Source organism: Octodon degus, unplaced genomic scaffold (assembly GCF_000260255.1).
Source record: "Octodon degus isolate 3935 unplaced genomic scaffold, OctDeg1.0 scaffold00152, whole genome shotgun sequence".
Classification (NCBI taxonomy): Eukaryota; Metazoa; Chordata; class Mammalia; order Rodentia; family Octodontidae; genus Octodon; species Octodon degus.
Window position 1 is genome coordinate 4,956,447 of NW_004524728.1, and position 17,071 is coordinate 4,973,517.

The 17,071-nt window shown below is 37.4% G+C and overlaps 1 protein-coding gene across 1 annotated transcript in view; it reads left to right on the plus strand.

The window, feature by feature from the left end:
• Positions 1-16,436, plus strand: part of Nkain3 (sodium/potassium transporting ATPase interacting 3) — a 713,236-nt gene extending 696,800 nt beyond the window's left edge. Inside the window, exons 6-7 of the mRNA XM_012517190.1 lie at positions 7,784-7,854; positions 16,383-16,436. Of these exons, the coding sequence (XP_012372644.1) occupies positions 7,784-7,854; positions 16,383-16,436 (125 nt within the window). The remainder of the gene's footprint in view (positions 1-7,783; positions 7,855-16,382) is intronic.
• The last annotated feature ends 635 nt before the right edge of the window (positions 16,437-17,071 follow it).

Consider the following 17,071-nt stretch of genomic DNA (forward strand, 5'->3'; position numbering starts at 1 on the left):
CACCTGTAATCACAGCGCTGAGGAGGTTGAAAACAGGAAGATCAGGATCATTATTCACAGATGACATAATATTCTATGTAGATGACCCCCAAAACTGCATCAAACAACTTCTATGTTTAATAACCAAACTCAGTAACGTAACTGTATACAAAGTCAACCCTCAAAAATCGACAGCATTCTTATACACAAACAACAAATACACCAAGAAAGAAATTACAGAAACCACTCCTTTCACAATAACAAACAAACAAAAAAAAAAGAAATACTTAGAAATCAATCTAACAAAGGAAGTAAAAGATCTATACACTGTAATTTACAGTACTATGAAAGAAGAGATCAAAAAGGATTTCAGAAAATGGAAAGACATTCCTTGCTCATTGATAGGAAGAACCAATACTGTGAAAATAGCCATACTCTTAAAAGTATTGTACATATTCAGTGCAATCCCAATTAAAATGCCATTAGTATACCTCATAGATCTAGAGAAAACATTCCTAAAATTCATTTGGAACCAGAAGAGACCTACTACAGCAAAAGTAACCATGAGCAACAAAGGAAAGGGAGGAAGCATCACAGTCCCTGACTTGAAATTATACTACAAAGCTGCTGTGACAAAATCAGCATGCTACTGGTATAAAAACAGACCTCACGATCAGTGGAACAGACCAAAAGATGCAGACACAGCCTCAGCCCCCTGCGCTCGGGTGCAAGTGGAGTTGCAGGAATGCAGGCTGAGACTGCAGACCCATAACCAAGCATCCAAGAGGGTGAATAATAGCTTCTCAAGTCTGCAGCAAAAAATGGCCTCCAATACAACTATATTGCAAAAACAATGGGAAAGAAAGAAAACAGAAAAAGTAAAAAAGTTGAGGAAGCAGAACCTAAAGAGTTTGTGGTAGAAAAAGTACTGGACTGACGTGCAGTGAATGGAAAGGTGGAGTATTTTCTGAAATGGAGGGGATTTACAGATGCTGACAATACATGGAACCCTGAAGAAAATTTAGATTGTCCAGAGTTAATTGAAGCATTTCTTAATTTGCAAAAAAAAAAAAAAAAAAACTGGTAAAGGAAAAGGTGGTACAAAAAGAAAATCTCTATCTGACAGTGAATCTGATGACAGGAAGTCAAAGAATAAAAGAGATGCTGCTGACAAACCTAGTGGTTTTGCTAGAGGTCTTGATCCTGAATGAATAATTGGTGCCACAGATAGTAGCGGAGAATTGATGGTTCTCATGGAATGGAAAGATTCAAATGAGGCTGACTTGGTGCTGGCAAAGAGGTAAATATGAAATGCCCTCAAATCATAATTGCTTTTTATGAAGAGAGACTAACTTGGCATTCTTGTCCAGAGATGCTCAGTAACTTACATCTTACATCTTGGTTTTGATTTACTAGGGTGGAAAAAGAATTCTAATGAAAATCAAGTTTAACAAGACAGTTTTGAAAGTAGTATTTGAGAGAGTTGTTGGACTTTGTTTGTTTTGCATGTATAGCACTGGTTACTCTGAACAAATAAATAAAGCTTTTATAGTTGCTTCCTTTGTCAAAAAAGAACATGTGGTAGCCTGATACATTTCTCCTGCTTCTGGAAATGTTGGGGGGATTTGTCCATAGTCCAAATCAGAATGCATGCTTTAGCTCATATGCTTAAGGACCATTCTGAGTTTTTTGTTTGTATATAACAAACAAAATATATATAAATAAAGTTCTTATGTAAGTGATTTTTGTTTTGATTTTGAACATTCGTCAAAACAAAAACTATGAGGCACTGGGGAGATGGTTCAGTGGAATAAGGGCTTCCCTGGCAAGTGCAAGGGCCTGAGTTCAATCCCCAGTTCCAAAAAAAAAAAAATTAAAAAAAAAATATATATATGGATGATAACCTCATGTTTGAGACACCATCACTCTGAGAAACCTAAGAAATCACTTCCAGTCAAATAGAAAGTTTTCCTAAAGCCATAATCTTTTAAGTTAAATACATGGTTTTGTGGTTAATTGGACAATTTAAAGTAAATATTTTCAAAGCAGCCATATCAGAATCTGTATGTGTCTTTAGTCACAAAAATGCAATTGACTTCTAAAAGTTCCCCAAAAAAGTCTTACCTAATTGGATATGGTAACACAATCCCAGCACTTGGGAGGCTGAAGCAGGAGGATCTTGGGATTTCAAGACCAGCCTGAACTACAAAGTGAGCGTAAGGTCAGCCTGAACTGCATAGCGAGACCTTGCCTCAAACAGAGAAATAAAAAAAAAAAAAATATTATCTCTAACAACAACTTCCCCACCGGAATAAAGTAGCAAGTCAAAATTTGGTTTGTTTGAATTCACTAAGGAAGACTTCACAAGGGAACATTAAAAATTCCTCAAGACTCATTAATTCACAGTAAGTTGAAATTTGCACTCAAAAGTCAGGATTCATATATGTCTTAAGACTTGGCTCATGGAAGCCTACTGAGTGGCTGGAGGTATTCACAAATTAGGCCCTAGAATAAATGAGTGGACAAACTTGTAATCTAAACTATTGACCTGTATGTTTTTTCTTGACCCCAACTTGTTCCTTACATGTAGGCTCAATCTTTTCAGTATTCAGGTTACTGTTATAAGCAGAAACCAGGAAAAGAACTTTGTAGTAGTCAGAATGTTATGCTAACTTACATTGTTTACTTTATTGTAAATAATGGTGAGCAGTGGTTAATAAATAGTTTTATATTACTTTTTCAAAAAGATGCAGACACAACTACAAACACACTCAGCCACCCTATCTTTGACATAGGAGTCAAACATGTTCGCTGGAAGAAACATTTAATAAATGGTGCGAGAGGCTGGGGGGAATGCTAAGCAGCCTAAGTACCTGCCTGGCCAGCCAAGTACCCAGGCTCAATCCCTGGTACTGGTACCACATGCCATTCTGGCCCTGGAACAACAGGCACTCGGTGACCCCACTTAAACCCGGCATGGTGGCACATGCCCATAATCCCAGCACTGGGGAAGCTGAGACAGGAGGATCACTACAAGTGTGAGCTGCATAGTGAGATCCTGTGCCAAATAAATAAATAGATAATTTTAAAAAAATTAATAAATGCTGCTGGAAAAGGCCTTGCACATGCCAAAGGTGAAAACAGACCCATGTTTATCACCATGCACTAAATCAAAGTAAAAATAGATCAAAGATTTAAATATTAAAATAGACCCACTAAATCTACTGGAAGAGAAAGTAAGTAGAAATTTTGAATGTGTACAGGTAGCCAGAGAGTTCACGAAAAGAAAAACAAACCCAGACTGCATAGGAAACACTTCAAAGAAACAACAATTGGGATTCCATCTTATTAAAAGATTTTTGCACATCAAAAGAAATCACTGACAGAGTAAAAAGAAAACCATTGGGAAAAAATTTTAGCCGACTGTCCCTCAAAGGACTTCCATCTAGAACATAAAAAGAAATTTTAAAAATCAGGCCCCCAAAATTCAAAGTCAAAAAAAAACTTGGATTTCTGATATGAATACACACTTCTCAAAGGAAGAAATAAAAATGGCAAATAAATACGTGAAAAAAAGTTCAATATCATTGGCCATTTGAAAAATGCAAATTTAAAAAAAGAACAAAACAAAACACTGAGATTCCCTCTTATCCCAGAAAGAATGGCTATCATCAACAAATCAACCAGTAACAAATGCTGGTGGTGCTGTGGGGATAAAGAACCCTTCTCCACTGTTGGTAGGTGTGTAGACTGGTATAACCACTATGGAAATCAGTGTGGAGATTCCTCAAAGTTGGAACACAGCTATTCCTCTCTTGGGTATTTTTCTGGAGAAAAATTTAAAGCATTATACCCCAGAGGTAGATGTGCACCCAAGTTTATAGATGCACAATTTGTCATAGTTAAATCTTGGAAAAAACTCAAATGTACATAAACTGAGGAATGGATGAAAAAGACACAGTATTTTTATACAATTATCATATTCATTTACAAAGAAATGAAAAACTCAAGGCTTTATATGCTAATAGATGCAACTAGAGACCATACTCATGAGTGAAATAAATATCACAGTCTGCCTACTGTAAGAACTGCAAATATAAATCCCTGAAGCTATCAGCAGCAGCTCTTCACAACAGACCATTGCTGACTGCATTGAGAGAGAATTCCCCAAAGCATAGGTCAATGTGTTGATCCATTAGTGGAAAAATAATTTCTCAGGGTTGAAATAATATTCATTTATAATGCCTGATCATATCATTTTATCACATGCTTTCAAAATAATTTATTTTCAATAATATTCATTTAATATTTAAAAATCTAATTCATGGCATCAAAACAAATTTTTAGATGTTAATTTTATCCAATATAAAACTCTGGCATCAATTTAAATGCCCATAACTCATTTAAGAATTAAATATTAAAAAGTGCTGGCCAGATAGCTCAGTGGACTAAGGTACCTGCTTAGGCACAACACAGCAGCCGGGGTTCAATCCTTGGCATTCCCTGCCAGCCCTGCACCTGGGACACACTGAGACAGCTACTGAGACTGGGCATAGTAGTATGTGCCTGTAATCCCAGAGCTCAGGGGGCTGAAAACAGGAAGACTTACTTATTGCCTGTAAGTCCAATCTATATAGTGAGACCCTATAGACCCTGTACTAAGTACATAAAAACATAAAATAAAATAAAAAGGAATTAAATATTAAAGATAAATTATATTTTGTGGAAATAATGTACACACATATTTTTGTGGATTGCAACACATGAGTAAAAAAATCCAAACATATAGTGTACTTCCTAACAAGAAATTCATGAAGCAAAAAATATATTGGAATTTGGATACACAGCAATTTATAGCTTCATAATAGTAGCACAGCAATATTTTGCCAACAAATAGAAACTAATTTTCAAACTTTACATATATGTATGTACACATCTGTTGAGTAAATAAATACTTGTTTATAATGATGCTAATATTGAAAGCAGAAAGACAGCACGGAAGAAGACATTCTTTCTCTTGGTCTTTATCAATCCAGCTTTGACAAATTCTTTGTAAATTAATCTGTTTATTGCCATGGTTATGAATGTTTTTACAACAAATCTTCTACATTTTAAGTGAATTGCATTCAAGATTAATTGAATAACTTAAATAGCTCATTCAAAAAACAAAGCATCTTTAAAAAGCCAGCTTTGAAAGCTTTTAGTAAATTGTAATAATTGAAAGCTTTAAAAAAAATGAGTTGTAGCCTCACAAAAGCAAAAGAGGATAAAAATAAAAGCAAGTTTTCACAAGATTTGATTTTTTTTTTTTTTTTTTCAGTACCGGGGATTGAACTCAGGACCTTGCACTTGCCAGGCAAGCACTTATTCTACTGAGCTATCTCCTTGGTCCAGATTTTTTTTATTTTTATATCTTCCTTTAAAAATATCTTGACCAGGCAGGTGAAATAGCTCAGTGGACTAAGCGCTTACTTAGGCAAACAGAAGGACCCAGGCTTGATCCCTGGTACCGCGTGCCTCCCTGGTACCGCGTGCCTCCCTGGTACCGCACGCCGCAGTGGACCCGCCCCCGGGATCCCTGAACTGGCCACCTAGACCAGGTGTGGTGGTGCGTGCCTGTAATTCCAGCCCTGAGGAGGCTGAAAACAGGAGGATCACTATGAGTCTGAGCTGTGCAGTGAGAACCTGTACCAAATACATAAAAATATGTTGACCTTAGAAAGCATTGGGCAAAGCTCCTGTTTTTAATTTGGCTAATTATATACTTTAACACAATGAAAATGTCTAAAATTTGAAAGGACCTAAAATTTGTGCCATCTGTGTTTGGTGTGACATAATCATAGATAAATAAAATGTATGTTATTTTGTCTCATAATTTTTAAAAAATAAAAAATACTTATATGGAGGAAAATTGCAGTAACTAGAAAAATATTTGAGTTAAAACACACTACATATGTCATTTATTTCACAAAGTTTCTAGGTGATTACTGGCAGGAATAGGGAGAATTATGTCCTCAAAGATACCATGATTTACAAAATCAGTTTAGATGTCAATAATTTCAAATTTATTAACTATACCAAGAAACTTTGAAGACAATTGTAAGTAAATTTATAAAAATAATAATATTAAATATATGTTCCCTACCCCTAACCTTAAATGATAGGTTACAAGCTGAGATGATTAAGAATCAGATTAAAGTTTTTAAATTTATCCTGAAAATAAATCTGTCAATATTGCATTTCAACTTTTGAATTATCAATGTAGTGACATATTTTCCTTTATGTGTTCTTTTCATTTTTCTTTAATGTATGTAAATAAGCATTTATGTTTTAAAAATAATTTGACTTTGGCTGTAATTTTCAAATTGAACCATTTTATTCACACCACGTGTACACACACATATACATCACACATGCATATTATATATAATTTTGTGTCTTTTTAACCCCTCTTTAACTTCCAAAAGGGCTCTGTGAATTATCTCATTCAATTTTTAGAACAAATAAATCTGTATTTTGTAATGAGGTTGATGCTGAAAAAAGATCAATGTGATATTTCTTCTAGAATCCTACTGGGATTCAACACAGTAAAGGAATAGATATTTTATTTAGCATCAAATCTACAAAACTTAGTCCAAACTGACTACTTAAAGGCATTGTTCACTCTTCAAGGAGAAACTGATTTTAGGGTCTGGAATTGACTCTCTCTCTGCTAGTTTTCTTGATGTGTAACCAAGTAAATTATATGACTTAATTAAAATAAAAAGGGTGACCTGGAGGGGATCTTACCTGTAGCTTGGTACCCACTATGCAGGCCTCAGAAGTCTGTGTGTATTTAGCCATCTGGGGAAGCCTCTGCTGTCCTGGCCTTATTTCAGTTCCTCCACCAAAGGAAGTAAAAGGACGGAGTGTGACAGACCTAGACCAGAATGGGTTATAGCTAGCCAAGAATTCAATTGAATTTCTAGGCTAACTTAAGTTTGCTGATATGACTGCCTTAAACTGAGAGTGTGATACAATATTTATGTACTATGTATCTTAGAGCATGTACACTCTCATGCCACACCGCTTTGAGAATTCTGTGCCCCCAGGTGACTGTATACCAAGCACTACCATACATAATACTCAAAACATGATTTAAGTTATTTAGTATTTTAACGGGCTATAGAACAGGAGAAACAAATTAAAGAATTAAAAACAGCCAAAAAAGATGAAGGTTTTGCTCAAACAGAAATAAGAACAACTATTACAAAAAAAAATACTAATAAAAGACTATAAGACAAATTGCATGTTATCAGGGAGGACATGAAAACTTTGAAAAGATTAGATGTATGTCTCTCAGGGGTAGCTAAAGAGGACATGAAAATAAAATGTGTGGCTTCTGTGAAGCCTTCTAATGATGGAAGGAATACGATACTCTTATGAAAAAACTGGATTCTGCCAAAGGAAAAGTGTATCATTTGGTGTATGGAAGGATATACATGTATTTTAAATACACACTACTTAAAATCTCATGTTTTTTAATGTTACTTCATTTTTTAGTGAAGCCAGTAATATCTATGATTTCTGACCCAAGATCCCAGGTTATTTGTTTGTTCTTCAGATTACTACCAAAAAAAAAAAGATTTCCCCATTTTTTATCACTACAAATATTTTAGTAGTACTTTATACTAAATATACATCTTCCATTTTGTAGGAAACAGATGTTTTTGTTAACCTTATTCTTATGTATCCTATTTAAACATTTAGCGTCATGTGTATTTTTATTTACACATTTATTCATCTTGGGCTGTTATATTTTCAGTTGATTTCATAGGTGGACTTGATACACACTCCTACTACCAGGATCATGTTGAGTTAAAGCCCGTTAAACCTGTAAGTAAAGGTGTGCTTATCCAGAAAATATTAATCATTCTAACCTGGCCCAAACTAACCAAACCCAAAGTAACGTGGACCTACTACTAATCGCTGGTTTATTTTCCACTCATACCAAAAACACACCTTTCACATGTAACCTGGCATCCCCACCATTACTATTCATTCCAGAAAACAGGTGAAGTAGGTGATACTGTTTGCATCTCTAAAATAATGTTCTTAACTTATTTTCCTTATCCGTTATGGATTGCATATCACACTGATTTCATGTTACATCAATTTTAATCAAAAAAGATGGCATTATTTATGCTGCAGAGGGAAAGGCTGAGTGTGTGGCTTGGGGCAGCATAGCGGAGTAGGAGGACAAAGCCCGCCTTAGAATTCAGGCTCCCCTTCAATGCCTGGTTCCACCAAAAACAAAAAACAAAGGTAGAATTCAGGTTTACGTACACATATGGTTCCTTCCAGGCATCCTCCAGGATGTCTCCGAGACTTGCTCTGTCCTCAGTAACATGGTTTCTAGGAAGAAATTATAGACCACCTGGAAGAATGTACATATAGCTTGTGAGCTGCCTACTTTTTTATTCATATATTTTACTAAGAAGTTCAGAAATATGTTTTCTATTGTCCCTAGAAGACATGGGGAAAAGTCAACTAAAAAAAAGTGCCTGCTCAAATTGGTCTGATTTCAGCTGAGGTAAAAGAAAAATCTTGATCATCTGATACAACTACAAAACCAGGAATTAAATGCAGCAACTCCATTCTAGACAAATAAACAACTGTATAAAACAAAAGAGCTGTTGTTTGCTGAACATTTTGGCTAAATCATCTCATCTAATCCTCATAAAAATATTGTAATACACTCATTAATATTCCTGTTTTATTAATAAGGAAACACAAGCTCATAGAAGATAGGCAGCTTTCTCACAGTGCCAGTGTTAATAATTTGTAGAGCTGGGATTTTTTTTCCTGGATGATAATCTGTTGCCTGGCCTGATCAAGTGAATTTGTTCTGATGATCTTCATGTCCTTTGATGATGATAGAGAAAATCCTGTCAAAAGTCCAGAGATAACAAACACATATGAAGTCTTCATCTATCTTTTTGTCACAGTAGCAGCATCCTTAGGGACTGAAGCTTTAAGATCCTGCATTGTTTCCTCTACCTCCACAGTGCGAATTAATTTTGCCTTGGTAGAATGATATAAAGGAAACATAGCCCACAGGCTACACAAGTCAGAGCTAAGTCTGTCACAGTAGAGATATTTAAATAAATGTTGATTTCTTAGAGTAAATCCAATTTGGAGAAGGAATGCTCTATGCAACACCCCAACACCAAGTGGTCACCACCTCGCTGCTCAGGCTTCTGAGTGCCTATGATGATGTGCTCCAAGCTCCATATCTGTGGGTTTGGGGAGCTGGGCAGGGATGTGATGGTGATAAACATGACCTGTGCTTGGAAAGGCGCAAAGAACTGAAACAAAGTCTGGTTGTGACTTGGAAAATCTATATATTTGTTAAGAAAAAAAAATAATGATTTATTTCATGTTACTGTGAAAAAAAGTCTATAGAGACATTATAGTATAAAAAATGTTTCAATGTAAGAGAGAGATTTTATTAGAGGTTATTAAGAATTACAATTGATTAATGTTGATAATGAAGTGTCCTTCCCCAAGTAACTTCAAAGAACAGACTTACATATACCTATGAACCACAAAAGGATAGTCTGTGGCATTTCCTGGGGGCAAGTGACTTCCACTCATGATCTCTGAATCCCCCTCCATCTCTGTGAATTGAAAATATATAAAACATCCTCTTAAGATCATCCAAAAGGCTTTGATCAACTCTTCTAGCTCTTCAAAGCGTTTTTCTACACATTCATGTTCACTCCTGAACTCACACTATTTTAACTAAATGCACCATCAATGACAGGTTTCTGCTTCAGTGGATTATGCATATTATCATGTCTGATGAATATGGAACACATTTCAACCATGGAATAAGAACCTGTATGATCAAACTCAACTTGAATTAAAATACTTGTGCCTAAGACAATTGGAGCAATCAGTGTCTGTGCTATATGGCAACATGAAACTATTACAACAGCCAGTTTTTATCAGTTATCCTGCTTGATTTCTTTTTTGTACTAGGAATTGAACTTAGGACCTTGTGCTTGCCAAGCAGGTGCTGTGCCCCTGAGCTATGTCCTCAGCCCTATTGATTTCTTTTAATGAGACCTTTTATATTAGATTCCATTATACCCAGCTCAGTGTTGCATTATCACCTTCCTTCCCCTGCAACAGCTTGGAGTGGAGGGCAACCTTTCATGCTACATTGTACAGAGATGGCTGTAAATGCTGGTTTCAGCTTTTATTAATCCACTTTAATCTCTATGGATTACAAAACTAGGTTTCATAAGGAAGTTACCTTATTAAGGTGATCAGAAAAATATTTGGTATCTTCCCAGGCATTTGTACATGAGTAGGTAGCTCTCAGCTTGGGTAATATGTTCAAGCCAATCCAATAGCTCCATTTGCAGATATTCTGTAGAATCATACAGGGACCTAATTTCATTTCAGTGTCAGTTTGTTCACAGTCAAATCATGTGTGAATGTTTTTATTGGAAATGACACTATGATACGGGTAAGGTGATTTGTGTTGGGTTTGATGTTTCATAATTTCTTTCTTTTTAAAGTAAAAATATTAAGCTGTCAAATTTCACTGATTAAATAAGTCAGTTTAGTTCACTTTACAGTCATTGACTGATTGAATTTGACCTCTGGCTAACAATAATCAGAGACCTACATAGAAATAGTTGAATACAAAAGCAATGCTTCAAAAGCAATTTTCTGCAGAAAGGAAATTGCCATTTCTCACTTGGTGAGGCGAGGCTTCATTGGGAGATGGTGCTGAGCTGACACTGAAAAATGTCATGGAGTTTACCTAAAGAACAAGTGGAGCCACTTTGGAAGGCAGTTTGGTACTTTTGTACAAAACTAAACATACTCTTATAATATGACCCGGTAAGTGAGCTGCTAGTATCTACCCAGAAAAGCTGAAAAATTAGGCCCACACAAAACCTGTGCAAAAAACAGATATTTATGGTTGTTTATCTCATAATTCCCAAAACTTGGACAGAAGCAAGATGTCCTACAAGAGGTGAAAGGATAAATAAACTATAACAAACCAGACAATGTAGTATTATTCAGCACTGAAAACGTAGGAGTTACCAAGTTGTATAGTTTGAAAAAAGAAATGTATATTACTAAGTGAAAAAAATCAAACTGGAAAGGTCATATACTATCTGATTTCAACTATATGAAAATTTGGAAAAATCAAAACTTGAGAAAGAAAACAGACCTGGAGAGAGGAAAGGATGAGAACACAGAGGATTTTTAAAACAGCAAAGTTATTGGATGCTATAACAATTGTAAGCATCTGCACTTTTCCAAACCAACAGAATACACAATACTGAGAATAAACACTAAGGTAAATCATGGGCTTTGGATGACAATGATGCAGCTGCGGAAAACATAAAACTCTGGCAGGGGATGGTAATAGTGGAGGATGCATGTGCATGGGAAATCCTTGTATCTTTTTCTCAATTTGCTGTTAACCTAAAGCTGTTTAAAAAAAATAGTTTAACAAAAAATCAGGAGAAAACAAGTAGCCTCAGTGTGGTGACCAATTTACCTGACAGTAGATAGAGGGAGCATTGAAAATCAGGATTTTGCAATCTCTCATTGGCCAAAATTCTTACTTCAACCTGACCAAACTGGTAGGAACCAGAACAGAAATGTTGACAGCTCTAGTGAGGACACTAAGAGACCTCAGCAGCCCTTGCTCCATCAGCTCAGTGATGGCTACTCTAGGCCTAAAACTATAAAACATGCTGAGCCAATGGCATCTGGGCCAGTCTCGTGGACAAGTGGCATGTAGGTCTGGGGCAGCCTGTGCTGGGTCCGTGATCTTAGCACAGCTTCCAGTACTGGAGTATAACTCTTGCCATAACTGTAACCTGGGCCTGCACCTGCTTTCCTTCATCACTGCACCCATATGCCATCGTTCCCAGAGAGCAAAGAGCCAGGATCACTCTTGTCATCAGCTCACAGAGGCAAACGGCTGTGTGCCCAACAGAGCTCTAACAGGGAGCAGAGGCAGCAGGGACACTGGGGCATAAGAAAGAGAACTGGCAAGGCATGGACACATACAACTACAAAGGCAACATATAATCTTAGAGACTATCATTGTAAGCAATGAAAGTTTCTCAAAATCATGACTGGCATACTTCCACAACAATGGTGAGCAACTGGATAATGGAAAAATTAAGCTCTAGGTAGCAGTAATTCTTAGCATAAAAGTAACCAGACCAAGGAAGTTTATCAAAGAGCAACAGCAGCTGAACACCAGGAGCACATTGCACAACAGAGGGAGTACTAGATCTGATTAAGTTTAAATTTTCCATCAGCAAGACACCCTAGCACTGCAGTTAGGAAAGACTTGATGAGAAAGTTGAGCTCATACTTCACCCATCCAAATTGTTAAGTAATCATGTTTTAAGGCTTCCAAATGAGAACTTGGCTATTCATTGCCATCCTGATTTTTCCAGTTGCCTTGCTGGAGGCTAATTTTTCTTCACAAAGATTGCTACATGCTATGTGGCCTCTGCTAATTGAGCGACTGCTGTCACCACTACCTGCTAAAACACAGACGAGCCTAATCTCCCTTGCAAGCTGTCATTGCAGCTCCTGCATGGTGCCTTACTGCCTGTTCTCCACCTGTAACAGCCCAAGCTGTCAGGAAACCTAGCTCTGATGATCAGGATCTGAGACCAAAGCCAAGGAGATTGTGTCTGTTTGCACTTTCCCGAGAATAGTGATCTATCAGTACCCCTAGATATAAGTTGGTAACATGCCAGGACTTGTTGCATCTTTGCATTTACAGTATCTAGATCAAGCTCTAGCTAGTATGATTAATCAAGGTGTGTGTGTGTGTGTGTGTGTGTGTGTGTGTGTGTGTGTGTGTGTGTTTAGGAATAATGGAGGTGGAATATATTTCAAACCTTAATTTAAAATGGCCAGCCGTATCTTAGCAACCTATAACTGGAAGAACCTAAAGATGAATACAGTGATAAGTTCTTGCTTTTACTCTGTGCTCATTGTCCTTGATTGGCTTTCAGTTTATGTTTACCTACAGAGGAGGTGGCAGAATATGTAAAACTCTGCTAGCTGTCTGTCGCTGTTGCCCCTCCCAGATCCCATTGCTGATCATGGAGTTCTGGTCCTTGGGTAGCCTCATCAGTCAATAGAAGCAGAAGGTGCTTACAGAGGAGCAAACTCGCCAGAGATATCTCAAGGGCTCCACAACCGCAGAGCACTCTGCACTGTTTCAGTTGTCCCCAAGGAATGATGCCTTTCCAGCATGCCTGCCTTAGTACAACATGAGCTACCTCAGGGCTCATCACCACCCTCTTTTTATTTCACTTGCATGGCTAACTTTTTCATCCACCAGAAGAATGATTGCATCATTTCTGAAATTCCTGGAAAATCCTCATGGACCTTATTCACCAGGTCAGGTGCTGTGTGAATTCTGGCTCTTGCCTAAAATCAAAATGGCTGTGTTTGGTGTTTTGAATTTAGGACATTGAGACAGCAACCACAGAACATCTAAAGACACGACAAAGGACTTTCAGAACTAAAGTACTTCAAGATGATGGAAATAAATGTGTCTGAAGTGACAGGGAATATTTTGAGGATGTTAAATAGCAATGTCCTTTTTACTGTAGTGACTTTTTAAAATTTAAATGTATATTTTATCTTTTTAATCACACCTCATAGTAGTCAAATGCACTGTAAACCTTATTGTAGTCTGACAATAAACCAATCATCATGATAAGTTGCCAGACAGGTGAGGAAATGTGGATATGAAGTAGATGTTAAAAGATACTAACAAGTTAATTAGCTATATGAGTCTTCCCAGTTGATCAGGATCCTTCAAGCTCTGCACTATTGACTGTGGGCCAAATAATCCTTTGTAGGGGGCTGGTCACACTATTGGAATATTTAGCAGCACCTTTGGCCTCTATCTAGTAGACCCCAGTAGTACCATTCTCTATGAAACTATAAACAACAAAAACTATCTCCATTCAGACATGGACAAATTTTCTCTAAGTGAGAATCCTTCAGTTTTCTGGGTGTGGTGGCACATGCCTATAATCCCAGTACTTTGGGAGGCTGAAGTAAGAGGATCACAAGTTTAAGCCCAGCCTCTGACATTTAGCTATGCAGGAAGACCTGGTCTCAAAAATAAAAGGCAAAAAGCAAAACAAAACAAAAACAACAAGGCTAGGAATTAACTTATGCAAAAGGCCTGGACTCAATCTCCAGTACAAAAATAAACAAATAGGTAAGTAGATAAATAAATAAATCAATCCCCAAATCAGAGGAGCATAGAGGTGTAATTGAAATAACTGAAATGTCATATTTGAGATTTGAATTTAACTACCTTCACCAAAAAGAGTGGCAGTGTGTAAATGAAACTTCAATAATAAATGTTTATTTTAGTAAAAGCTGAGTGATATTCATAGGGATTTAAAATCTTTCTCTACTTCTGTGCATGACTTTAAAAAACTAATACATTAATAAAACCTTACATAGGGTTGTCATTGGGCTTTCCCACCAAGGCCGCCTTCTAATTTGTTTCACTGTATAATTTACAACCTCCTTGTACTTCCAGAATTCCTACCTGGCATCAGAGCAACAGGTTCCACTAGTTTACCAACTCGTTATTAAACCCAGAAACAGAAAATATTAGCTAGAAGCAGGGCTAATATTGAAGATAAGAGCAGCAGCTATCTTGAAGTTTTCCCCAATCTCCACTAGTCCTGCACTAACAAAAACATACATCTTTCCCTATCACTTTTCCTTATGGTAAAAGGGATTCATGTGTTGGGCAAATAAATGAAGTTCAAGATATTGGATTGAGAGGTTATAGAAAATTATAAAACCCCATCATCCTAATTATATCCCTTATCTTTCCATCTAAGGCCCCGTAGAAATATACAGGACTACACATAGGAGTATCATTTAGAACACAGAGAAACAGAAGCACAGAAGAAATGCAATGGGGAGATGGGAGGGTGCTGGAGGCCTTTGACTTTTAGGGAGTACAGGAGGGAACAGGATGCACCATCAGAAGAGCAACCACAGAAAATTAAACTGGAAAGTTGAGACTTTCCAATTACTTCAAAGTATAAGCGAAAAGTCCATTCCAGACCATAGAGTGTCTGAACGCAGGGTACTGCTGATAGCACTGAAGGATGTTTGTAGCAGAGTGAGAGACCAATATGGTTAAATAGATGTGCAAGTCTTTACAGAGGAGAAAAGCAAATCTTGCAAGGTGAGTGGGATTTGGATCAGCTGAGACTTTATACAAAAGGATGCAAGCAAAAGTATTCAACAAATACTTACTAAGTGGAGTGGCACCTCATAGCAGGTACTATGTTGAGTTTGATTTTGTGTTAAGATGCATGATTCAGAACCTTCATATTCCAAAAAATGAATGCTTAGTGTAAAACAAGGAATATACACAAAGTGGTTGCCAAAAGTATGGAGACAAGAATTTGGCTGGACACAAACTATGTATTAGTTAGGACTCTCCAGAGACATAGAACCAGAAAGGTATGTGCATGCGTGTGTGTGTGTTTGTGTGTGTGTGAGTGTGTGTGTGTGTGTGTGTGTGTGTGTGTGTGTGTACATACAAAAGGAAAGAGAGGGTGAAGGAACTGGTCCATGCAGTTACAGAACTAGCAAGCCCAAACTGCATGTCAGGCTGCACAGCAGGGATCCAGGAACATGCTGATGTTGCTGCTTATGTCAAGGGTAGTCTACAGGAAGAATTTCTCCTTCCACAAGAAACTTCACTCTTTGTCTCTTAAATCCTTCAACTGATTAAGTGAGGCCCATTATGGAGGAAAATCTGCTTTACTCAACAGCCTCTAATTTAAATATTAATTTCACCTAAATGATACTGTCCCAGAGATATTTAAACTCAGCTCTGACTGTGGCCTGGTGAAGCTGACACAGAAAATTAACCACAACAGGAAGGGATGTCCAAGTGTGTCACGAGTACAGTGGGCCATTAAGTTCCATGAAATCCAGACTACTAAAAAGTGTCAGCCAAGAGGATGCTGGAGTCAGGTGAGGCTACAGATGCAGCTGGTAGTCTGGAAATACAGTACTACCTATCAGTTTTATGGGAGAGGCAATCAGTGGTACCTGTTCCACATGAGCTCTCAACTGCTGTGGGGCTGCCCCTTCCCTCCCCAGAAATGAATCCTGCACTTGCACTCCTCATTACCACTCTAATCAAAATGCAGGAAAGCCCAGGTTTCTGGCTCAATCTGCTTTAGTCAGACAGGACCTGGCATACCCAGGAGCTATTTTGCATTTCAAAAGGCCTGTATGAATAGAAAGGATTTTCCTTTCTCAGTGATGAAGTTTTTTAAAGCAATCTATATTCTCTTTTTTAGGTCGAAATAAGTAATGATATTGACTCAGAAATGCGGCTGCTGAACTTGACTTAAGGAACAAAGCACCACAGATGGCCAGCGCTTGGTGGATCCAATGTGTGTCACCCTCCTTCAAGAGGACAGACTCTGCCCTCCAGCTTTCCCACAGACTGCAGAGTCCTTAGCTCACAGCCCATGTGTTATTAGCATTGTTTGCTAGTTGCGTTCTAGGTGCTTGGGTGGGTATTTTTTTAGTCATTTTCTTCTTATATGAAAACTTGTAAATTGTAAAAAAAAAAACCAAGGTTTTTAATTTTTTAACAATATTTAATGTGAGGCATGCAAAATGAAAAAAGAAAAAGTTTGCAAAAACCTAGTTATTTCTAAGAGATAAATCAGTGTGTGTCGCTTGAGGTGTGAAGTCAGCTCTGATGACTGCTGAAGTTAGCTAGGCCAAGGGCTCCACCCTGGCAGACACGGCAACAAATCCCTGTGACAGAGGCTACATGGTACCAGTGATGGATCCAGCTTTCATACTGACTGTGGAGAAGTGGCTCAACTCCCCAAGAAAAAACATGGAGTGTGCCTTCATTCCTAAGTTGTCAAAACCCAGAACAGCATTAAGGCAACCTAAATTTTCAGAGCTATCCATGACATCTTGTTCTTCCTGTATTTGGAAAAAAAAAAAAGAAAAGTATGTGTGAAAGAGT